Source organism: Panulirus ornatus, chromosome 22 (genome assembly GCF_036320965.1).
Source record: "Panulirus ornatus isolate Po-2019 chromosome 22, ASM3632096v1, whole genome shotgun sequence".
NCBI lineage: Eukaryota > Metazoa > Arthropoda > Malacostraca > Decapoda > Palinuridae > Panulirus > Panulirus ornatus.
Window position 1 is genome coordinate 6,737,103 of NC_092245.1, and position 25,627 is coordinate 6,762,729.

General features: G+C 40.5%; 1 protein-coding gene across 1 annotated transcript in view; it reads right to left on the minus strand.

The window, feature by feature from the left end:
* JMJD6 (Bifunctional arginine demethylase and lysyl-hydroxylase PSR) overlaps window positions 1-25,627 on the minus strand; it is a 122,700-nt gene that overhangs the window by 42,503 nt on the left and 54,570 nt on the right. Inside the window, exon 3 of the mRNA XM_071675981.1 lies at window positions 18,410-18,562. Within this exon, the coding sequence (XP_071532082.1) occupies window positions 18,410-18,562 (153 nt within the window). The remainder of the gene's footprint in view (window positions 1-18,409; window positions 18,563-25,627) is intronic.

Sequence of the window (25,627 nt, forward strand, 5' to 3'; positions counted from 1 at the left end):
TTCACACTCAGTCTCTAGCTGTCATGCAATAATGCCCGAAACCACAGCTCCCTTTCCACATCCAGGTCCCACACAACTTTCCATGGTTTACCCCAGACGCTTCACATGCCCTGATTCAATCCACTGACAGCACGTCAACCTTGGTATACCACATCGATCCAATTCACTCTATTCCTTGCCCGCCTTTCACCCTCCTGCATGTTTAGGCCCCGATCACTCAAAATCTTTTTCACTCAATCTTTCCACCTCCAATTTGGTCTCCCACTTCTCCTCGTTCCCTCCACCTCCGACACTCATTCTCTCCATGTGCCCAAACCATTTCAAAACACCCTCTTCTGCTCTCTCAACAACACTCTTTTTATTTCCACACATCTCTCTCACCCTTACATTACTTACTCGATCAAACCACCTCACACCACATATTGTCCTCAAACATCTCATTTCCAGCACATCCACCCTCCTGCGCACAACTCTATCCATAGCCCACGCCTCGCAACCATACAACATTATTGGAACCATTATTCCTTCAAACATACCCATTTTTGCTTTCCGAGATAATGTTCTCGACTTCCACACATTCTTCAAGGCTCCCAGGATTTTCGCCCTCTCCCCTAGCCTATGATTCACTTCCGCTTCCATGGTTCCATTCACTGCCAGATCCACTCCCAGATATCTAAAACACTTTACTTCCTCCAGTTTTTCTCCATTCAAACTTACCTCCCAATTGACTTGACCCTCAACCCTACTGTACCTAATAACCTTGCTCTAATTCACATTTACTCTTAACTTTCTTCTTTCACACACTTTACCAAACTCAGTCACCAACTTCTGCAGTTTCTCATCCAAATCAGCCAACAGTGCTGTATCATCAAGGAACAACAACTGACTCACTTCCCAAGCCCTCTCATCCAGAACAGACTGCATACTTACCTCTCTCTCTCTCTCTCTCTCTCTCTCTCTCTCTCTCTCTCTCTCTCTCTCTCTCTCCAAAACTCTTGCATTCACCTCCCTAACCACCCCACCCATAAACAAATTAAACAACCATGAAGACATCATGCACCCCTACTGCAAATTTCTTATAAAAAAAATTCTTCACAGGAAACATCTGACCTGAACATCCTATATCACTTCTGTAGTCACAGTGTTCCTCTCCAATTTGATGCTCTGTGCATGCTAACATTCTCTTTATCATCACTCTCCCATACAACTGAACAGGTATATTCAGCAAATATTCTTCTCATACTTATGTGGTCTCCCAAGGTGCAAGGTAAATAAAAGAAGTCTCATTTGCTCATGACCACTCTTTAGCTGATAAGTTTACCACACTAATTCCAAAGCCACCAGTCAGCAGCCAAACCCATTAGAACTTTCCGTGATTTCCCTGACCAATTCAGATGTCCTGGTTCAGCACACTGACAGCATTTTGCCCCCTGTATGCCACATTGCTATAATTCACTCCATCCCATGCATGCTTCACCCTGTTCTACTCACTTGGTAATGGTGGAGGTGTTATAAAATTTGTACTTTGGTGTGCAAAATATCATACAGCAATTATTCACTGATAAATCTGAATATGAAAGCAGTGCATGACTAACAACTGCATCAAAAAACTGATCTTTTTTTCATACTGGTTCACCATTTCCTTCATTTGTGAGGTAACACCTAAAACAAACTATGAAAAGAACTCATTTGCTCATGTCCATTCTCTAGTTGTCATGAGAAATACACCAAAACCACAGACCCCTATCCACAACCACCAATGTTTCTGTGGTTTCCACTAGCTGCCTTATATTCCCTGATTCAGCTCATTGGCAGCAAACTGCCTCCTGTACAAACCATTGCTCCACTTCACTCTATCCCTTATATGCCCTTCATCCTCCTGCATGTTCAGGCCCTAAGCACTCAATATTATTTTCACCCCATCCTTCCATCTCTAAAGTGGTATCCCCTTCTCTTTGTCCTCCCTTACTTCTGACACATATATACTCTGTGTCAACCTCTTTTCCCTCATTCTATCTATACATCAAATTCATAACAGCACACCTTCAGCTCTCTCAACCACATTCTTCTTATTACCACACCACTCTTTCCCTTTAATCATTTACTCAATCAAACCACTTTACACCATATACTGTCCTCAAATATTTCATTTCTAACATATCCACCCTCCTCTGCATATTCTCATCTATAGCCCATGTCTTGTAACCATAAACATTGTTGGGACTACTATATCTGAAAACACACCCATTTTCGTCCTCCCAGATGATGACCTTTCTTTCCACACACTCCTAAAAAATGATAATTGTCTAATATATCTATGCATTATTGGTATCCTGCATCTCAACAAAATTACTTCAAAGTGGTATGTTTTAATATTTACAAGATGGTGTGCATAATAAGTCCAAACCATTTCAGCTCACTCTCTTCAGCTCTCTCTACCACATTCTTTCTATTAACCCACCTCTCTCTTACCCTTCTACTATTTACTCAAACAAATCATCTCACACCACATATTGTCTTCTAACATTCCATTTCTGGCACATTCACCTTCCTCTGCAAAGCCTCATCTATAGCTCATGTCTCACATCCATAAAACTTTATTGAGACTAATATACCTTCAAACATGACTTCCAAGATTATAAACACATTTTCCACACATTCCACAAAAAGTGATAATTGTATACATTTATGCATTATTGATACGCATTTCCAGAAAATTGCTTCATAATGGTGATAGTGTTGTAGTACTTACAATATGATTTTTTCCATACTTGATCACTGTTTCCTTCGTTGGCAAGGTAGCACCAGGACATGGAAAAAAAAAGACACATCCAAACACACATACACACCCACACATATATGGTGGAAAAGATCACAACTTAACATGTGATCAAGTAAATTCCTTCCAATCCACAGGGAAATGAAACTTGATGAGTTCGCAAGTGTACTTCTGTGTAATGATCACATCATCAAGGGAGATACAAGAAAGAAATATGATAGGCAGTTGTTGATATACAAGGAAGAGACTTAGCTAGGATGCCATTTGGTAAACAAGCGACTACCCAAATGAAGGTCAGGTGCATTCACGTATGACATGTATATCATAAAATTTATTATGTGGACAAGAAAGTAACTGTGCACAAACTCTATCAACAATAAAGCTGTCCAACTTGTATAGACCTTCATTAATATTAATGCTACAATTCTTTGTGTATCTAATAATAGAAGATTCAATGATATTTCTCAAGGCACTGGAATTTGAGTTAATAACTGAGATGACATTAATCCAGTCAATACAATGATCATAATTTTAACATGATTAAAAAAGGCATTTGATTCTTGTCCTGTTCTGAAACAACATTTATGTCACTTAAGTCTAACAGAAACATCCTTACCAGTCTACCCAACATAAAACATACCACAATTTTTACATTGTACTCTATAAACACAGCTTGCAGAACTTTCTGGTGAGTTCCAGGTTAAGATATTCTTTATAGCACTGTTGTTGCTAAAGGCAACATTAACATTAAAGGATTTAAGCAAAATGGGAAGTAATGTAAAATCATTACTAAAAGGGAAAACTAAAAGGTTCTTGGTGTCAAGATGAGGTTTGGGTTTAACTGTGTAAAAAGATTTCTTCACCATTATATAGGATTTTTCAATGAAAGATCCAGGATACTTTAACTTGAATCCAATAGAATATACTTTCTCAAACTCATCATCAATACACTCTGGGTTGCATATATGTCATGCCCTATGGAACAGACTAGAATAATGATAATTCAACTCTGTCATATTGAGCTCAGTAATAACGGATATATGAGCATACATTGGTAGGTTTTCTGTTTATGCTAAACTTAAACATGTTTCCATCCCAATGGATCATGCAATATGAAAATGTAACATACCATTATTTTCAATTTCTACAGTGAAGTAGATGGAAGGTACTAGATTGTTAAGTAAAGGGAGGTATGTGGGTAAATTTCTATTTGTTGGCCAAACACAAAGAACATCATCTACATACCTACACCAAATTGCATTAGAGGGTGGTAAGATATCCTTTAGTAACTTTGTTTTAAAGAGTTCCATCTAAAGATTACTTAATACAGGTGAAAAAGGGTTACCCAATGCCATACTAAATTTCTTAGCATAATATTCTCCATTAAATTGGAATACACAGTTACTAAGGGATATCTTATCCTCTAATGCTGTTTGGTTTAGGCATGAAGATGATGTTCTATGTGTTTGTCCAACAATTGAAAATTTACATTTCTCCCTTTACCTAACATGTTAGTACCTTCCATCAACTTTACTGTAGAAGATAATGGTATGTTACCATTTTTAAATTGCATTATCCATAGGGATGGAAACATGTTTAAGTTTAGCATATACAGAAAACCTATGCATGTTTGCACATATACATACCTATACCTTTCAACATATACATACATATACAAACACAGACACATGCATATATACACATGTACATATCTATACATGTTGCCTTCATCCATTCCCGTCGCCACCCTGCCACACATGAAATGGCACCCCCCTTCCCCTGCATGCGTGCGAGGTAGTGCTAGGAAAAGACAACAAAGGCCACATTCATTCACACTCAGTCTCTAGATGTCATATGGAATGCACCAAAACCACAGCTCTTATTTCACATCCAGGCCCCACAAAACTTTCCATGGTTTACACTAGATGCTTCACATGCCGATTCAATCCAATGACAGCACATCAACCCCGGTATACCATATCGTTCCAATCACTCGATTCCTTGCATGCCTTTCACCCTCCTGTATGTTTAGGTCCCAATCGCTCAAAACCTTTTTCACTCCATCCTTCCACCTCCAATTTGGTCTCCCACTTCTCATTCCCTCCACCTCTGACAAATATATCCTCTTTGTCAATCTTTCCTCACTCATTCTCTCCATGTGACCAAACCATTTCAATCCAGCCTCTTCTGCTCTCTCAACCATACTCTATCTATTGCCACACATCTCTCTTACCCTTTCATTACTTAATCAAACCACCTCACACCACATATTGTCCTTAAACATCTCACTTCCAACACATCCATCCTCCTCCACACAACCCTATCTATAGCCCATGCCTCACAACCATATAACATTGGTGGAACCACTATTCCTTCAAACATACCCATTTTTGCTCTCCAAGATAATGTTCTAGCCTTCCACACATTTTTCAATGCTCCCAGAACCTTCACCCCCTCCCCCACCCTGTGACTCACTTCTGCTCCCATGGTTCCATCCACTGCCAAATCTACTCCCAGATACCTAAAACACTTCACTTCCTCCAGTTTTTCTCCGTTCAAACTTACCTCCCAATTGATTTGTCTCTCAACCCTGCGGTACCTATTAACCTTGCTCTTATTTACATTTAATCTCAGCTTTCTTCTTTCACACACTTTGCCAAACTCAGTCACCAGTTTCTGTAATTTCTCACCCAAATCAGCTAACTCACTTCCCAAGCCCTCTCATCCACAACAGACTGCATACCTGCTCCTCTCTCAAAAACTCTTGCATTCACCTCCCTAACAGCCCTATCCATAAACGAATCAAACAATCATGGAGACATTATGCACCCCTGCCGCAAACTGACATTCACTAAGAAACAATCACTTTCCTCTCTTCCTACTTGTACACATGCCTTACATCCTCGATAAAAACTTTTCACTGCTTCTAGCAACTTACCTCCCACACCATATACTCTTAACACCTTCCACAGAGCATCTTTATCAACTCTATCATATGCCTTCTCCAGATCCATAAATGCTACATACAAATCCATATGTTTTTCTAAGTATTTCTCATGTACATTCGTCAAAGCAAACACCTGATCCACACATCCTCTACCACTTTTGAAACCACAGTGCTCTTCCCCAATCTGATGCTCTGTACATGCCTTCACCCTCTCAATCAATACCCTCCCATATAATTTCCCAGGAATACTCAACAAACATACCTCTGTAATTTGAACACCCACCTTTATCCCCTTTGCCTTTGTACAATGGCACTATGCATGCATTCTGCCAATCCTCAGGCACTTCACCATGAACCATACATACATTGAATATCCTCACCAACCAGTCAACAACACAGTCACCCCATTTTTAATCAATTCCACAGCAATACCATCCAAACCAGCCGGCTTGCCAGCTTTCATCTTCCACAAAGCTTTCACTACCTTTTCTCTGTTTACCAAATCATTCTCCTTGACCCTCTCACTTCGCACACCACCTCAACCAAAACACCCTATGTCTGCCACTCTATCATCAAACACATTCAACAAACCTTCAAAATACTCACTCCATCTCCCTCTCACTTCACCACTACTTGTTATTACCTCCCCATATGCCCCCTTAACCGATGTTCCCATTTGTTCTCTTGTCTTACGCACATTATTTACCTCCTTCCAAAACACCTTTTTTTCTTTCTTTCAAACTATTCGCCATTTCCCGTGTTAGCGAGGTAGCGTTAAGAACAGAGGACTGAGCCTTTGAGGGAATATCCTCACCTGGCCTCTTTCTCTGTTCCTTCTTTTTATTCTCACTAAAATCTAATGATACTCTCGCCCAACTCTCATCTGCCCTCTTTCTCACCTCTTGCACCTTTTTCTTGACCTCTTGCCTCTTTCTTCTATACATCTCCCAGTCATTTGCACTACCTCCCTGCAAAAACTGTCCAAATGCCTCTCTCTTCTCTTTGACTAACAATCTTACTTCTTCATCCCATCACTCACTACCCTTTCTAATATATATGCCCACCTCCCACATTTCTCATGCCACAAGCATCTTTTGCGCAAGCCAATGCTTCCCTAAATACATCCCATTCCTCGTTCACTCCCCTTACGTCATTTGCTCTCACCTTTTTCCATTCTGCACTCAATCTCTCCTGATACTTCCTCACACAAGTCTCCTTTCCAAGCTCATTTACTCTCACCACTCTCTTCACTCCAACATTCTCTTCACCTTCGCCTCCACAAGATAATCATCAGACATCCCTCCAGTTGCCCCTCTCAGCACATTAGCATCCAAAAGTCTCTCTTTCACGTGCCTATCAATTAACACGTAATCTAATATTGCTCTCTGACCATCTCTCCTACTTACATACGTATAATTATGTATATCTCTCATTTTAAACCAGGTATTCCCAATCACCAGTCCTTTTTCAGCACACAAATCTACAAGCTCTTCAACATTTCCATTTATAGCACTGAACACCCCATGTACACCAATTATACCCTCAACTCATATATCCATTATTACTCAGCTCAACATGGCAGAATTAAATTATCATAATTCCAGTCGATGTTCCCTAGGGCATTACATATATGCAGTCCAGAGTATATTGATGAAGAGTTTGATAAGATATACTCTACTGGATCTAAGTTAAAGTATCCTAGATCTTTCATTGATAAATCCCTTATGATGGCGAAGAAATAATTTTATACAGTTAAACCCGAACCTCCCCATGATAGTAATAATTCTACTTTACTTCCCATGTTGCTTAAATCCTTTAATGTAAATGTTGCCTTCAGCAACAACATTACTAGAAAGAATATCTTAATCAGAAACTCACCAGAAAGTTCTGCAGGCTGTGTTTATAGAGTCCTATGTAAAAATTGTGATATATTCTATGTTGGGCAAACAAGCTACATAAGTATAGTATATGAATAGGACAAGAATCAAATACCTTGTTTAATCATGTTAAAAACTATGATCACTGTATTGACTAGAGTAATGCCATCTCAGTTATCAACTCCAACTCCTGTACCAAAAAAAATATCACAATCTTCTATTACTAAATACAAAAAGAATTGTAACATTAATGTTAATGAAGGTCCATACAAATTGCATAGCTTTATTGTTGATAAAATTTGTAAACTTCCCTTTCCTGTCCACATAATAAATATTATGATACACATGTTGCCACACTTGAATGCACCCAGCCTCCATTCTGTTAGTCATTTGTTTACCAAATGGCATCCTAGTTACGTCTCTTCCTTGTTTATCAACTGGCACTTATTGTTCCATTTCCCCTTGGAATATAAGGAATACACACATTCATAAATATACACAAATACACGTACATATACATATATACAGATGCTCCCGATTTACGACCTATGTGACTTATGACCGAAAAACATAACTAAAATATGTAAATATTTAAATTACACCTGGTCATATGTCCATCAGTGTTTATGGCTGCGTGTACACAACAGTGAATGTCAGACGATCCTGGCATTGTGTACATTACAGCATCTCTCTGTTACCATTTAGTAATTGCATGTTATTCAAGTGAATCTATTACATTTTCATGCTGGATTAAACCATTTTTGTATTAAACCTCAAAGAAGATAACGAGCAAGAGGAAAAACCCATCACATGTTGATAGATCTGGCAAGAAGCCAAGGAAGATGCTCAATCTGGACTGAAAATAGGGGTAATCATCCAATGTGAAGGAGGAAAGAACATTAACGTGATTGCACGTGATCTACAGTTGTCCAGTTTGATGGTCTCCAAAATTCTAAAGGACAGAGAAAAAAATTAGTACCCAGTGAAAGGTTCAGTCTATGATAATAACAAAGAAACAACAAGGGCCCATCCATGAAATGGAAAAGTTGTTGATACTGTGGATGGAAGATCAAATTAAAAAAACGTGCAACACTGAGCATACTAACAATGCTGGCAAAGGATAGAAGTCTTTTTGAAACTTTGAGGGAGCGAGAGGGAGAGGATTACATCAAGCGAGAAATTCACAGCAAGTCATGGTTAGTTTAACAGATTTAAAAGAAGGTATAACTTGCACAATGTCCAAGTCAAAGGTGAAGTAGCAAATGCTGACACATGAGCTGCTGAAAAGTTCTTGTAAGTTTGGATGAATCAATTCATGAACTTTTTTTTTTTTTTTTTTTTTTTTTTTTTTTTTTTTTTTTTTTTTTATACTTTGTCGCTGTCTCCCGCGTTTGCGAGGTAGCGCAAGGAAACAGACGAAAGAAATGGCCCAACCCCCCCCCCCATACACATGTACATACACACGTCCAGACACGCAAATATACATACCTACACAGCTTTCCATGGTTTACCCCAGACGCTTCACATGCCTTGCTTCAATCCACTGACAGCACGTCAACCCCTGTATACCACATGACTCCAATTCACTCTATTTCTTGCCCTCCTTTCACCCTCCTGCATGTTCAGGCCCCGATCACACAAAATCTTTTTCACTCCATCTTTCCACCTCCAATTTGGTCTCCCTCTTCTCCTCGTTCCCTCCACCTCCGACACATATATCCTCTTGGTCAATCTCTCCTCACTCATTCTCTCCATGTGCCCAAACCATTTCAAAACACCCTCTTCTGCTCTCTCGACCACGCTCTTTTTATTTCCACACATCTCTCTTACCCTTACGTTACTTACGTTCATGAACTAGAATTATAAACAAAAAGTAAAAAGAAACTTCAGAATCATATAATAAAGCTGGTGAATAAAAAACAAGATAATCATGATAGAAATTAAGTAGGATAAAAAATATACTGTACAGGTATACGAATTCTACATGCCATGCTGAGAAACATCCGACTTACGTCTATTTCAAGATCTGACCAGTCAGTCAAAGCAGAACTTGGATGTATGTCGGGAGCATCTTTATATATATACATATACATACAGACCTCGCTGAATGGGTGGAAGCTAATTCCTGTGTGGCAGGGTAGTGACAAGAATGGATGAAGGCAAGCAAGTATGAATATGTACAAGTGTATATATGTATGTCTACGTATGTACGTGTTGATATGTATATGTATGTATATGTGCCTGTATGGGTGTTATTTCAGAGCAAAAATGGGTATGTTTGAACAAATAGTGGTTCCAACAATGTTATATGGTTGCGAGGCATAGGCTATAGATAAGGTTGTGCGGAGGAGGGTGGATGTGTTGGAAATGAGTGTTCGAGGATAATGTGTGGTGTGAGGTGGTTTGATCGAGTAAGTAATGAAAGGGTAAGAGAGATGTGTGGTAAGAAGAAGAGTGTGGTTCAGAGAGCAGAAAAGGGTGTATTGAAATGGTTTGGTCATATGGAGAGAATGAGTGAGGAAAGATTGACAAAGAGGATATATGTGTCAGAGGTGGAGGGAACGAGAAGTGGGAGACCAAAGTGGAGTTGGAAGGATGGAGTGAAAAAGATTTTGAGCGATGGGCCTGAAAATACAGGAGGGTGAAAGGCGTGCAAGGAATAGAGTGAATTGGAACAATGTGGTATACCAGGGTCGATGTGCTGTCAATGGATTGAACCAGAGCATGTTGACCCCTGTATACCACAACATTCCAATTTACTCTATTCCTTGCACGCCTTTCACCATCCTGCATGATCAGGCACCGATCACTCAAAATCTTTCTCACACTATCCTTCCATCTCCAATTTGCTCTCCAGGTTCTCCTTTTTCCTTCCACTTCTGACACATATAACCTTTTTGTGAATTTTTTCCCCCTGGTTCTCCTTGTTCTCTCCACTTCTGACACATATAACCTCTTTGTGAACTTTTCTTCAACCATGCTCTCCATATGTCATAACCATTTCAATATGCCCTCTTCTCCTCTCTCAACCACTCTTACTGTTTCCACACATCTCTCTTACCCTTCTTTAATTACTTGATCAAACCACCTCACACCACATATTGTCCTAAAACATTTCATTTTCAATACATCCACCCTCCTCCACACAATCCAACTACAGCCCATGCCTTGCAACCATTTAATATGACCAGTAATGCTCTCTAAGATAATGTTATCTCTTTGTCTTTTGCACATTATTTACCTCCATCCCAAACATCTTTTTATCCTCCCTAAAGTTAATAATACTCTCTCATCCCTACTTTCATAATATTTTACAATAATCATACACAAATAAACATGTATAAAAAGATGTGTTACACCAAAAACATTACAAACTGATACATAAAGTAAGCACTTACAAACTAGCAGTGGTACACATCTCAACAAAACTTGCTTTGCAATAATGAAGTGCCAATAATATTGAGGAAAACTGGGGAGGAGCAGTATGGTTTCTAAAATGGTAGAGGATGTGTGGATCAGGTGTTTGCTTTGAAGAATGTGTATGAGAAATATCTAGAAAACAGATGGATTTGTATCTAGCATTTATGGATCTGGAGAAGGCATATGATAGGGTTGATAGAAATGCTTTGTGGAAGGTGTTAAGAGTATATGGTGAGGGAGGAAAGCTGCTAGAAGCAGTTCTTATTAAGGATGTAAGGCAGGTGTATGAGTAGGAAGAGAAGAGAGTGACTGGTTCCCAGTGAAAGTTGGTCTGCAGCAGGAGTGTGTGATGTCTCAAAGGTTGTTTAATTTGTTTATGGATGGAGTGGTTAGGGATGTAAATGCAAGAGTCTTGGAGAGAGGGGTGAGTATGCAGTCTGTTGTGGATGAGAGGGCCTGGGAAGCGAGTCAGTTGCTGTTTACTGATGATACAGCCCTGGTGGCTGATTCAAATGAGAAACTGCAGAAGTTGGTGACTAAGTTTGGAAAAGTGTGTGAAAGGAAAAATTTGAGAGTAAATGCGAATAAGAGCAAGGTTAATAGGTTCAGTAGGGTTGAGAAATAAGTTAACTGGGATGTAACTTTGAATGGAGAAAAAATTGGTGGAAGAGAAGAAAGTGTTTTAGATATCTTTCTTTGGACTTAACAGCAAATGGAATCATGGAAGTGGAAGTGAGTTACAGGGTGGGGAAAGGAGTGAAGGTTCTGGGAGTCATGAAGAATATGTGGAGAGATTATCTCGGAGAGCAAAAATGGATATGTTTGAGGGAATAGTAGTTGCAACAATATCATATCGTTGTGAGGCATGGACTATTGATAAGGTTGTACGGAGGAGGGTGGATGTGTTGGAAATGAAATGTTTGAGGACAATAAGTGGTGTGAGGTGGTTTGATCAAGTATGTAATGAAAGGGTAAGTGAGATGTGTGGAAATAAAAAGAGTGTGGTTGAGAGAGCAGAAGCAGGTGTGTTGAAATGGTTTGGACATAAAGAGAGAATGAGAAAGGAAAGGTTGGCAAAGAGGATATATGTGTTAGAGGTGGAGGGAGCAAGGAGAAGTGGGACACCACACTGGAGGTGGAGGGAGCAAGGAGAAGCAGGACACCAAATTGGAGGTGGAGGGATGGAGTGAAAATGATTCTGAGTGATCAGGGCTTGAACATACAGGAGGGCGAGAAGTGTGCAAGGAACAGAGTGAACTGGAAGTATGTGGTACACCAGGGTCAATGTGCTGTCAATGGACTGAACCAAGGCATGTGAAACGTTCTGGGGTAAACCATGGAAAGGTTTGTGGGGCCTGAATATGTATAGGGAGCTGTGGTTTTGGTGCATTACACATGACTGCTAGAGACTGAGTGTGAACGAATGTGGCCTTTTTTTTTTTTGTGTTTTCCTGGTGATACCTCACTGAAGCAGGGAGTAGTGATGCTGCTTCCTGTGGGGCGGGGTAGCGCCAAGAATGGATGAAGGTAAGCAAGTATGAATACGCACATGTGTATAAGTCTGTGTATGCATATGTATATGTTTTTTTTATATTATTATTTTGCTTTGTCGCTGTCTCCCACGTTAGCGAGGCAGCGCAAGGAAACAGACGAAAGAATGGCCCAACCCGCCCACATACGAATGTACATACATACACGTCCACACACGCAAATATACATACCTATACATTTCAATGTACACATATATATACACACACAGACACATACATATATACACATGTACATAATTCATACTGTCTGCCTTTATTTGTTCCCATCGCCATCTCGCCACACATGGAATAACAACCCCCTCCCCCCTCATGTGTGTGAGGTAGTGCTAGGAAAAGACAACAAAGGCCCCATTCGTTCACACTCAGTCTCTAGCTGTCATGTAATAATGCACCGAAACCACAGCTCCCTTTCCACATCCAGGCCCCACACACTTTCCATGGTTTACTCCAGACGCTTCACATGCCCTGGTTCAATCCATTGACAGCACGTTGACCCCGGTATACCACACTGTTCCAATTCACTCTATTCCTTGCACGCCTTTCACCCTCCTGCATGTTCAGGCCCCGATCACATGTATATGTATATATATCTATATGTTATATGTATACGTATTATTGGAAAGGATCATAATTTTGCGCGTGATCAAGATATTCCTATGAGTCCACGGGGAAAATGAAACACGAAAAGTTCCCATGTGCGCTTTCGTGTAATAATCACATCATCAGGGGAGACACAAGAGAGAAATATAACAGTCAGTTGATATACATTGAAGAGACGAAGCTAGGACACCATTTGGTAAACATGTGATTATCCAAAACATACGACGAGCGTTCATAAACTTATCATTTTACAAATCTAATCAACAATAAAGTTATCTAATTTGTATAGACCATCCCTAATATTAATATTATAATACTCTGTGTATTTAATAATAGAAGATTCAATGATATTTCTCTTGGTAATAGAGATAGAGTTAATAACTGAGATGGCGTTACTCCAGTCAATACAATGATCATAGTTTTTAACATCATTAAACAAGGCATTTGATTCTTGTCCCGTTCTTATACTATATTTATGTTGCTTAAGTCTAACAGAAAGATCCTTACTAGTCTGACCAACATAAAATCTATCACAGTTTCCACAAGGCACTTTATAGATGCATCCAAGAGAATTTTCTGGTGAATTCCTGATTTAAGATATTCTTTATCGTATTATTGTTGCTAAGGCAACATTTACATTAAAGGATTTAAGCAACATAGGAGGCAAAGTGAAATTACTATTAAAATGGAGAGCTAAAACATCCTTGGTGTCAAGAATCTTTTAGTTCTCCCTTTTTATAATAATTTCACTTTGCTTCCTATTTATTTATTTATTTTATTTTGCTTTGTCGCTGTCTCCCACGTTTGCGAGGTAGCGCAAGGAAACAGACGAAAGAAATGGCCAAACACACCCCCATACACATGTATATACACACACGTCCACATACGCAAATATATATACCTATACATCTCAATGTACACATATATATACACACACAGACACATACATATATACTCATGCACACAATTCACACTGTCTGCCTTTATTCATTCCCATCGCCACCTCGCCACACATGGAATACCGTCCCCCTCCCCCCTCGTGTGTGCGGGGTAGCGCTAGGAAAAGAAAACAAAGGCCTCATTCATTCACACTCAGTCTCTAGCTGTCATGCAATAATGCCCGAAACCACAGCTCCCTTTCCACATCTAGGCCCCACACAGCTTTCCATGGTTTACCCCAGATGCTTCACATGCCCTGATTCAATCCACTGACAGCACGTCAACCCCGGTATACCACATCGATCCAATTCACTCTATTCCTTGCCCTCCTTTCACCCTCCTGCATATTCAGGCCCTGATCACTCAAAATCTTTTTCACTCCATCTTTCCACCTCCAATTTGGTCTCCCACTTCTCCTCGTTCCCTCCACCTCCGACACATATATCCTCTTGGTCAATCTTTCCTCACTCATTCTCTCCATGTGCCCAAACCATTTCAAAACACCCTCTTCTGCTCTCTCAACCACGCTCTTTTTATTTCCACACATCTCTCTTACCCTTACATTACTTACTCGATCAAACCACCTCACACCACACATTGTCCTCAAACATCTCATTTCCAGCACATCCACCCTCCTGCACGCAACTCTATCCATAGCCCACGCCTCGCAACCATACAACATTGTTGGAACCACTATTCCTTCAAACATACCCATTTTTGCTTTCGGAGATAATGTTCTCGACTTCCACACATTCTTCAAGGCTCCCAGGATTTGCACCCCCTCCCCCACCCTATGATTCACTTCCGCTTCCATGGTTCCATTCGCTGCCAGATCCACTCCCAGATATCTAAAACACTTTACTTCCTCCAGTTTTTCTCCATTCAGACTTACCTCCCAATTGACTTGACCCTCAACCCTACTGTACCTAATAACCTTGCTCTTATTCACATTTACTCTTAACTTCCTTCTTTCACACACTTTACCAAACTCAGTCACCAGCTTCTGCAGTTTCTCACATGAATCAGCCACCAGCGCTGTATCATCAGCAAACAACAACTGACTCACTTCCCAAGCTCTCTTATCCACTACAGACTTCATTCTTGCCCCTCTTTCCAAAACTCTTGCATTCACCTCTCTAACAACCCCATCCATAAACAAATTAAACAACCATGGAGACATCACACATCCCTGCCGCAAACCTACATTCACTGAGAACCAATCACTTTCCTCTCTTCCTACACGTACACATGCCTTACATCCTCGATAAAAACTTTTCACTGCTTCTAACAACTTGCCACCCACACCATATATTCTTAATACCTTCCACAGAGCATCTCTATCAACTCTATCATATGCCTTCTCCAGATCCATAAATGCTACATACAAATCCATTTGCTTTTCTAAGTATTTCTCACATATATTCTTCAAAGCAAACACCTGATCCACACATCCTCTACCACTTCTGAAACCACACTGCTCTTCCCCAATCTGATGCTCTGTACATGCCTTCACCCTCTCAATCAACACCCTCCCATATAATTTACCAGGAATACTCAACAAACTTATACCTCTGTAATTTGAGCACTAACTCTTATCCACTTTGCCTTTGGACAATGGCATTATGCACGCATTCCGCCAATCCTCAGGCACCTCACCATGAGTCATACATACATTAAATAACCTTACCAACTAGTCAACAATACAGTCACCCCCTTTTTTAATAAATTCCACTGCAATACCATCCAAACCTGCTGCCTTGCCGGCTTTCATCTTCCGCAAAGCTTTTACTACCTCTTCTTTGTTTACCAAATCATTTTCCCCAACCCTCTCACTTTGCACACCACCTCGACCAAGACACCCTATATCTGCCACTCTATCATCAAACACATTCAACAAACCTTAAAAATACTCACTCCATCTCCTTCTCACATCACCACTACTTGTTATCACCTCCCCATTAGCGCCCTTCACTGAAGTTCCCATTTGCTCCATTGTCTTATGCACTTTATTTACCTCCTTCCAGAACATCTTTTTATTCTCCCTAAAATTTAATGATACTCTCTCACCCCAACTCTCATGTGCCCTCTTTTTCACCTCTTGCACCTTTCTCTTGACCTCCTGCCTCTTTCTTTTATACATCTCCCACTCAATTGCATTTTTTTCCCGCAAAAATCGTCCAAATGCCTCTCTCTTCTCTTTCACTAATAATCTTACTTTTTCATCCCACCACTCACCACCCTTTCTAATCAACCCACCTCCCACGATTCTCATGCCACAAGCATCCTTTGCGCAATCCATCACCAATTCCCTAAATACATCCCATTCCTCCCCCACTCCCCTTACTTCCATTGTTCTCACCTTTTTCCATTCTGTACTCAGTCTCTCCTGGTACTTCCTCACACAAGTCTCCTTCCCAAGCTCACTTACTCTCACCACCCTCTTCACCCCAACCTTCACTCTTCTTTTCTGAAAACCCCTACAAATCTTCACCTTAGCCTCCACAAGATAATGATCAGACATCCCTCCAGTTGCACCTCTCAGCACATTTACATCCAAAAGTCTCTCTTTCGCGCGCCTGTCAATTAACACGTAATCCAATAACGCTCTCTGGCCATCTCTCCTACTTACATACGTATGCTTATGTATATCTCGCTTTTTAAACCAGGTATTCCCAATCACCAGTCCTTTTTCAGCACATAAATCTACAAGCTCTTCACCATTTCCATTTACAACACTGAACACCCCATGTATACCAATTATTCCCTCAACTGCCACATTACTCACCTTTGCATTCAAATCACCCATCACTATAACCCGGTCGCGTGCATCAAAAGTACTAACACACTCATTCAGCAGCTCCCAAAACACTTGCCTCTCATGATCTTTCTTCTCATGCCCAGGTGCATGTGCACCAATAATCACCCATCTCTCTCCATCAACTTTCAGTTTTACCCATATTAATCGAGAATTTACTTTCTTACATTCTATCACATACTCCCACAACTCCTGTTTCAGGAGTACTGCTACTCCTTCCCTTGCTTCCTTTGCTTCCTATGTTGCTTTAAATCCTTTCATGTATATGTTGCTTTTAGCAACAACAATACTATAAAGAATATCTTAAATCAGGAATTCACCAGAAAATTCTCTTGGATGCATCTATAAAGTGCCTTGTGGAAACTGTGATAAATTTTATGTTGGTCAGACTGGTAAGGATCTTTCTGTTAGACTTAAGCAACATAAATATAGTATAAAAACTATGATCATTGCATTGACTGGAGTAATGCCATTTCAGTTATTAACTCTATTACCAAGAGAAATATCACTGAATCTTCTATTATTAAATACACAAAGAATTATAATCTTAATATTAGTGATGGTCTATACAAATTAGATAACTTTATTGTTGATAAGATTTGTAAAATGATAAGTTTATGAACGCTTGTTGTATGTTTTGGACAATCACGTTTACCAAATGGCGTCCTAGCTTTGTCTCTTCAATGTATATCAACTGACTGTTATATTTCTCTCGTGTCTCCCCTGATGATGTGATTATTACACAAAAGTGCACTTGGGAACTTTTTGTGTTTCATTTTCCCCGCGGACTCATAGGAATATGTATATGTATGAATATAAATGTGTTTGGGCATTTATGTATGTATGTGTGTATATGAGCGGATGGGGTGTTCAGCTGTTTCCTGGCACTAACTCGCTGACATGGAAAACAGTGATCAAGCATAATAAATGAAATATAATTTACTATTTGGAGTACACAATACTGTAGAGCAATTTCTTATGAACAAATGCATCAAAAAACTGTGTGACTAAAAACAGGATGACAAAAAGATTTTATTGTAAACATGGCAAGGTTCGTGGGGCTTGGCTGTGGATATGGGGCTGTGGTTTCAGCACATCACAAATAACAGCTAGAGAATGGATGTGAGCAAATGCAGCTTTTACTCATCTGTTTCTGGTACTATTTCACTCATGTGGGAAATGGTGAACAAGCATGAAAAAGAGTTTGGGTGTGATGTAAAATGCATCACATTTCCATCATTTGGATCCTAAGTGACACATACGGCAGACTCTTTTATTTCACTCATATTCATTGCACAATGCAGATTGTTTAATCATTTTTGCTTAGTGCACTAACATTCACAATATAATTCTTTTTCTTTTTCAGAAAACAGCCTGACACGTCAAATAAGGCAGGCAGCTTTTCTTGTGACAGTGAATAGGTTAAATGATAAATACATGTTTACCAATTAAAACTACGGTACAAAAAGTCTATATACTTACCTCACCAAAGCTACTATCAAAAATATACAGAGGACTATCATCTTCTGATGTCTTCATGTATTGTATATAATACTTCATTTTCATCTTTACACTATAGCCCTCATTGTCTTCTCCACACTTGAATTTCTGATTTCGATATTTCTTAGCAAGTCTCTGAGAAAGAAAGAAAATGAGGGTGATTATGACATTCAATTCTAATGTAGCAAAATATACAATAGCTTCACAGCTTCCTTATAAACTTGTCTGAATGTCAGACTACACAGAAAATATACTTCTATACCATAAAATATGGTCCTATGTCTGTTTATTGGTATATATAAGAAGAAAGCTGCCAAATGCATGACAACTAACCCCCATACACAGTTGCAGATGAAGGGTAAAGCTGCTAGACATATGACAACCATACACAGCAGCACATAATTCATCCATTTCTTTGGCAAGAAAAAAAACTGCAGGCTACTGGTGTTATATGTGATTGGAGAAATATGTTAGTGTGTAACAGGTAGGTTGTGCTAGCAATATGGGAGATGAAGAAGAAAAATGGTGGGGTTAGTGGGTGAAGCCAATGAAAAATGCCATTCTGTTATTCAATGCTTGGTGGCCAAGTAGGAAGGGAGTGGTGGTGATATGGGAAGGTTTGGTGGCCAGGGAGGGAGGGAGTGGTAGTGGTGTTGACGGAGGGTGCAATGGTCAGGGAAGGAGGTTTTGTGGTAGCAATGGATGGGAGAAGGTGGTGTTGGTGAGGAAGGGTGCGGTGGCCAGGATGAAAGAGTGTGGTGATGGTGGTGAGGGAGGGTGAGTTAGCCTTCTACAGTAGTAAGCAGACAAGAGCCCAAAGGGCCTGAATCGAGAAGTAATCAACAATAACCACCCAATCAACTGCCAATAAACTCGAACAGGGTACTAATGCATTATCACATAATAAAAGTGGTGAGATGAAGAAGTAAAGTTGTTAGTGAAAGAAAAAAAGAGAGGCAATTGGATGATACTTGCAAGAAAGGAGTGCAAATTACTGGGAGATGTATAAAAGAAAGCGGCAGGAGGTCAAGAGGAAGGTGCAAGAGTTAAAAAAGAGGGCAAATGAGAGTTGGGGGTGAGAGAGTATCATTAAACTTTAAAGAGAATAAAAAGATGTTTTGGAAGGAGGTAAATAAAGTATGTAAGACATAAGAACAAATGGGAACATCGGTGAAGGTGGCAAGGGGGTAAGTAATAACAGGCAGTGATGAAGTGAGGAGATGGAGTAAGGATTCTGAAGGTTTATTGAATGTGTTTCATGACAGAGTAGCAGGTGCAGGGTGTTTTGGTCTGGGTGGTTTGCAAAGCAAGAGGGTCAGGGAGAATGGTTTGGTTAAGAGAGAAGAGGTAGTGAAAGCTTTGTAGAAGAAGAAATCCAGCAAGGCAGAGGAAAGAAACCTGGATGTTCTGGCTCTGAGTGAAACAAAGCTAAAGGGTAAAGGGGAGGACTGGTTTGGAAAAGTCTTGAGAGTAAAGTCAGGGGTTGGTGAGAGGACAAGAGCAAAGGAAGAAGTAGCACTACACCTTAAACAGGAGTTGTGGGAGTGTGTGACAAGAGTGTAAGAAAGTAAATTCTAGACTGATGTGGGTAAAACTGAAAGTGGATGGAGAGAGATGGGTGATTATTGGTGCTTATGCAACTAGTCAAGAGAAGAAAGATCATGAGAGGCAAGTATTCAGGGAGCAGCTGAGTAAGTGTGTCAGCAGCTTTGGCGCATGGGACTGGGTATTAGTGATGGGTGATTTGAATGCATAGGTGAGTAATGTGGCAGAGGGTATAATTGGTGTACATGGGGTATTCAGTGATGTAAATGGAAATGGTGAGGAGCTTGTAGATTTGTGTGCTAAAAGAGAGTGGTGACTGGAAATACCTGGTTTAAACAGAGATATCCCCTGGGGATAGGGGAGAAAGAATACTTCCCACGTATTCCCTGCGTGTCGTAGAAGGCGACTAAAAGGGGAGGGAGCGGGGGGCTGGAAATCCTCCCCTCTCAATTTTTTTTAATTTTCCAAAAGAAGGAACAGAGAAGGGGGCCAGGTGAGGATATTCCCTCAGTGACCCAGTTCTCTGTTCTTAACGCTACCTCGCTAACGCGGGAAATGGCGAATAGTTTGAAAAAAAAAAAAAAAAAAAAAAATACATAAGTATATGTATGTGAGTAAGAGAAATGGTCAAAGGGCATTATTGGATTACATGTTAATTGTTAGGCGTGTAAAAGAGAGACTTTTGGATGTTCATATGCTGCGAGGGGGAAATGGTGGGATGTTTGATCACTATCTTGTGGAGGCGAAGGTGAAGATTTGTAGAGGTTTTCAAACAAGAAGAGAGAATGTCGGGGAGAAGAGTGTGGTGATAGTGAATGAGCTTGGAAGGGAGATCTGAGAGAGGAAGTGGTAGGAGAGATTGAGTGTAGAATGGCAAAAGTTGAGAGCAATCTTGTGAGGGGAGTGGGTGAGGAATGGGATGCATTTAGGGAAGCATAGATGGCATGTGCAAAAGATACATGTGGCATGAGAAAAGTCGGAGGTGTGCAGATTAGAAAGGGTTGTGAGTGGTGGGAAGAAGTCATTAGTGAAAGAGAAAAGAGAGGCATTTGTATGAGACTTACAAGGAAGAAGGGCAAATGACTGGGAGATGTATAAAAGAAAGAGGCAGGAGGTCAAGAGGAAAGTGCAAGGGTTGAAAAAGGGCAAATGAGAGTTGGGGTGAGAGCGCATCACTAAACTTTAGGGAGAATAAACAGATGTTTTGGAAGGAGGTAAATAATGTGTGTAAGACATGAGAAAAAATTGGGAACATCAGTGAAGGGGGCAAGAAGGGAAGTGATAACAGATCGTGATGAAGTAAGGAGGAGATGGAGTATTTTGAAGGTTTGTTAAATGTGTTTGATGATAAAGTGGCAGATATAGGGCGCTTTGGTCAGGATGGTGTGCACAGTAAGAGGGGTCGCAGAAATTGGTTCGGTTAAGAGAGAAGAGGTGGTGAAAGCCTTGTAGAAGATGAAATCCGGCAAGGCAGCGGGTTTGAATGGTATTGCAGTTGAATTTATTAAGAAAGAGGGTGACTGCTGTTGACTGGTTGGTAAGAATATTCAATGTATGTATGGATCATGGTAAACTGCCTGAGAATTAGCAGAATTCATGTATAGTGCCACTGTACAAAGACGAAGGGGATAAAAGTGAGTGTTCAAACTACACAGGCATGACTCTGCTGAGTATTCCTGGAAAATTGTTTGGAAGGGTACTGATTGAGAGGGTGAAGGCATATACAGAGCATTATTAGATTAGGGAGGAGCAGTGTGGTTTCAGAACTGGTAGAGGATGTGTGGATCAGGTGTTTGCTTTGAAGAATGTACGTGAGAAATACTTAGAAAAACAGATCGATTTGTATGTAGCATTTATGGATCTAAAGACGGCATATGAGAGGGTTGATAGAGATGCTTTGCGGAAGGTCTTACGAGTATATGGTGTAGAAGGTAAGTTGCTAGAAGCAGTGAAAAGTCTTTATCAAGGATGTAAGGCATGTGTATGAGCAGGAAGAGAGGAGAAAGACTGGTTCCTAGTGAAAGTCTGTCTGCCGCAGGGGTGTGTGATGTCTCCATGGTCGTCTAATTTGTTTATGGAAGGGGTTGTGAGGAGGGTAAATGCAAGAGTTTTGGAGAGAGGGGCAAGTATGGAGTCAGTTGGTGATGAGAGGGCCTGGGAAAGAAGTAATTTGTTGTTCACCAGTGATACAGCACTCGTGGCTGATTCAAGAGACGCTGCAGAAATTGGTGACAGTTTGGAAAAGTATGTGAAAAGAGAAAGTGAGAGTAGATGTGCATAAGAGCAAGCTTATTATTAGGCTCTGCAGGGTTGAGGGAAAAGTTAGTTGGGATTAAAGTTTGAAGAAAAATGGAGGAAGTGAAGTGTTTTAAATATCTGGGAGTGGACTTAGCAGCAAATGGAACAAAGGCAGTAGAAGTAAGTCACAGAATGGGAGAGGGGGCAAACGTTACGGGAGCAATGAAGAATGTGTGGAAAGAGAGAACATTATCTTGGAGAGAAAAAATGGGTATGTTTGAAGGAATAGTAGTCCCAACAATATTATATGACTGTGAGGCATGGGCTATAGATAGGGTTGTACGGGGGAGGGTGGATGTGTTAGAAATTAAATGTTTGAGGATAATTTGCAGTGTGAGGTGGTTTGATCGGGTAAGTAATGAAAGGGTAAGAGAAATGTTTGCTAATAAAAATAGTGTGGTTGAGAGAGCAGAAGAGGGTGTGTTGAAATGGTTTGAACTTATGGAGAGAATGCATGAAGAAAGGTTGACAAAGAGGATGTATGTGTCAGAGGTGAAGGGAACAAGGTGAAGCGGAAGACCAAACTAAAGGTGGAAGGATGGAGTGAAAAAGATTTTGAGCAATCAGGGCCTGAACATACAGGAGGGTGAGAGGCATGAAAGGAATAGAGTAAACTGGAACGATGTGGTATACTGGGGTCAAAGTGCTATCAATGTGAAATGTCTGGGGTAAACCATGGAAAGGTCTGAGGGGCCTGGATATGTATAGGGAGCTGTAGTTTTGATGCATTGCACATGACAGCTAAAGACTGATTGTGAATGAACGTGGCCTTTTTTGTCTGTTTTCCTGGTGCTACCTCGCTGAAGAGGGGTGGGTAGCAATGCTGTTTCCTGTGGGATAGGGTGGTGCCACGAATGGATGAAGGCAAGCAAGTATGAATATATACATGTGTATATATGTATATGTCTGTGTAGGTGTATTATATTTGTATATGTTGATATGTATATGTCTGTATATGCACATGTATTGGCATTTATGTATTTATTATTACTATTATACTTTGTTGCTGTCTCCTGTGATAGCGAGGTAGCGCAAGGAAATGGACGAAAGAATGGCCCAACCCACATCCATACACATGTATATACATACACGCCCTATACATTTCAACGTATACATACATATACATACACAGGCATATACATATATACACATGTACATATTAATACTTGCTGCCTTCATCCATTCCTGTCGCCACCCTGCCACACATGAAATGGCACCTCCTCCCCCCCGTGTGTGCACAAGCTAGCCACATTCATTCACATTCAGTCTCTAGCTGTCATGTGTAATGCACCAAAAAAACAGCTCCCTTTCCACATCCAGGCCCCACTAAACTTTCCATGGTTTACCCCAGACACTTCACATGCCCTGGTTAAATCCATTGACAGCACATCGACCCTGGTATACCACATTGTTCCAATTCAATCTATTCCTTGCACGCCTCTCACCCTCCTGTATGTTCAGGCCCGAATCGCTAAAAATCTTTTTCACTCCATCCTTCCACCTCCAATTTGGTCTTCCACTTCTCCTCGTTCCCTCCACCTCTGACACATATATCCTCTTTGTCAATCTTTCCTCACTCATTCTCTCCATGTGAAAAAACCATTATAATACACCATCATCTGCTCTCTCAACCACAATTTTTATTACCACACATCTCTTACCCTTTCATTCACTCGATCAAACCAACTCATACCACATACTGTCCTCAAACATCTCATTTCCAGCAAATACACCCTCCTCTGCACAACCCTATCTATAGCCCATGCCTTGCAACCATAAAACATTGTTGGAACCACTATTCCTTCAAACATACCCATTTTTGATCTTTGAGAGAATGTTCTCACCTTCCACACATTCTTCAAGGCTCCCAGAAACTTCACCCCCTCCCCCACCATATGATTCACTTCTGCTTCCATGGTTCCATCTGCTGCCAAATCCACTCCCAGATATCTAAATTACTTCACTTCCTCCAGTTTTTCTCCATTCAAACTTACTTCCCAACTGACTTGTCCCTCAACCCTACTGAAGCTAATAACCTTGCTCTTATTCACATTTACTCTCAGCTTTCTTCTTTCACACACTTTACCAAACTCAGTCACCAGCTTCTGCAGTTTCTCACCCGAATCAGCCAACAGCGCTGCATCATCAGCGAACAACAACTGACTCACTTCTAAAGCCCTCTCATCCACAACAGACTGCATACTGGCCCCTCTCTCCAAAACTCTTCCATTCACCTCCCTAACAACCTCATCCATAAACAAGTTAAACAACCATGGGGACATCATGCACCCCTGCTGCGACCCGACATTCACTAGGAAACAATCACTTTCCTCTCTTCCTACTTGCACACATGCGTTACATCCTTGATAAAAACTTTTCAATGCTTCTAGCAACTTACCTCCCACACCATATACTCTTAATACCTTCCACAGAGCATCTCTATCAACTCTTATCATATGCCTTCTCCAGATCCATATATGCTACATACAAATCCATTCGTTTTTCTAAGCATTTCTTACATACATTCTTCAAAGCAAACACCTGATCCACACATCCTGCACCACTTCTGAAACCACTCTGCTCTTCCCTAATCTGATGCTCTGTACATGTCTTCACCCTCTCAATCAATAACCCCCCCATATAATTTCCCAGGAATACTCAACAAACTTATACCTCTGTAATTTGAACACTCAACTTTATCCCCTTTGCCTTTGTACAAATGGCACTATGCATGCATTTTGCCAATCGTCAGGCATTTCACCATGAGCCATACATACATTGAATATCCTCACCAACCAGTCAACAACTTTTTTATTAAATTCCACAGCAATACCATCCAAACCCGCTGCCTTGCCACATTTATATTTTAATTCTTTTTATTCATTATACTTTGTTGCTGTATTCCACATTAGCGAAGTAGCCCAAGGAAACAGAAGAAAGAATTGCCCAACTCACCCACATACACATGCATATACATACATGTCCACATACAAACCTATACATTTCAATGTATTTTTTTTTTTTTCAAACTATTCGCCGTTTCCCGCATTAGCGAGGTAGCGTTAAGAACAGAGGACTGGGCCTTTGAGGGAATATCCTCACCTGGCCCCCTTCTCTGTTCCTTCTTTTGGAAAAAAAAAAAGAGAGGGGAGGATTTCCAGCCCCCCGCTCCCTACCCTTTTAGTCGCCTTCTACGACACGCAGGGAATACGTGGGAAGTATTCTTTCACCCCTGTGTACATATACATAGACAGACATATACATATATACACATGTACATAATTCATGCCTCCTGCCGTTATTCATTCCAGCCACACATGAAATGACACTCTCCTACCCCCGCACGTGCGCGAGGTT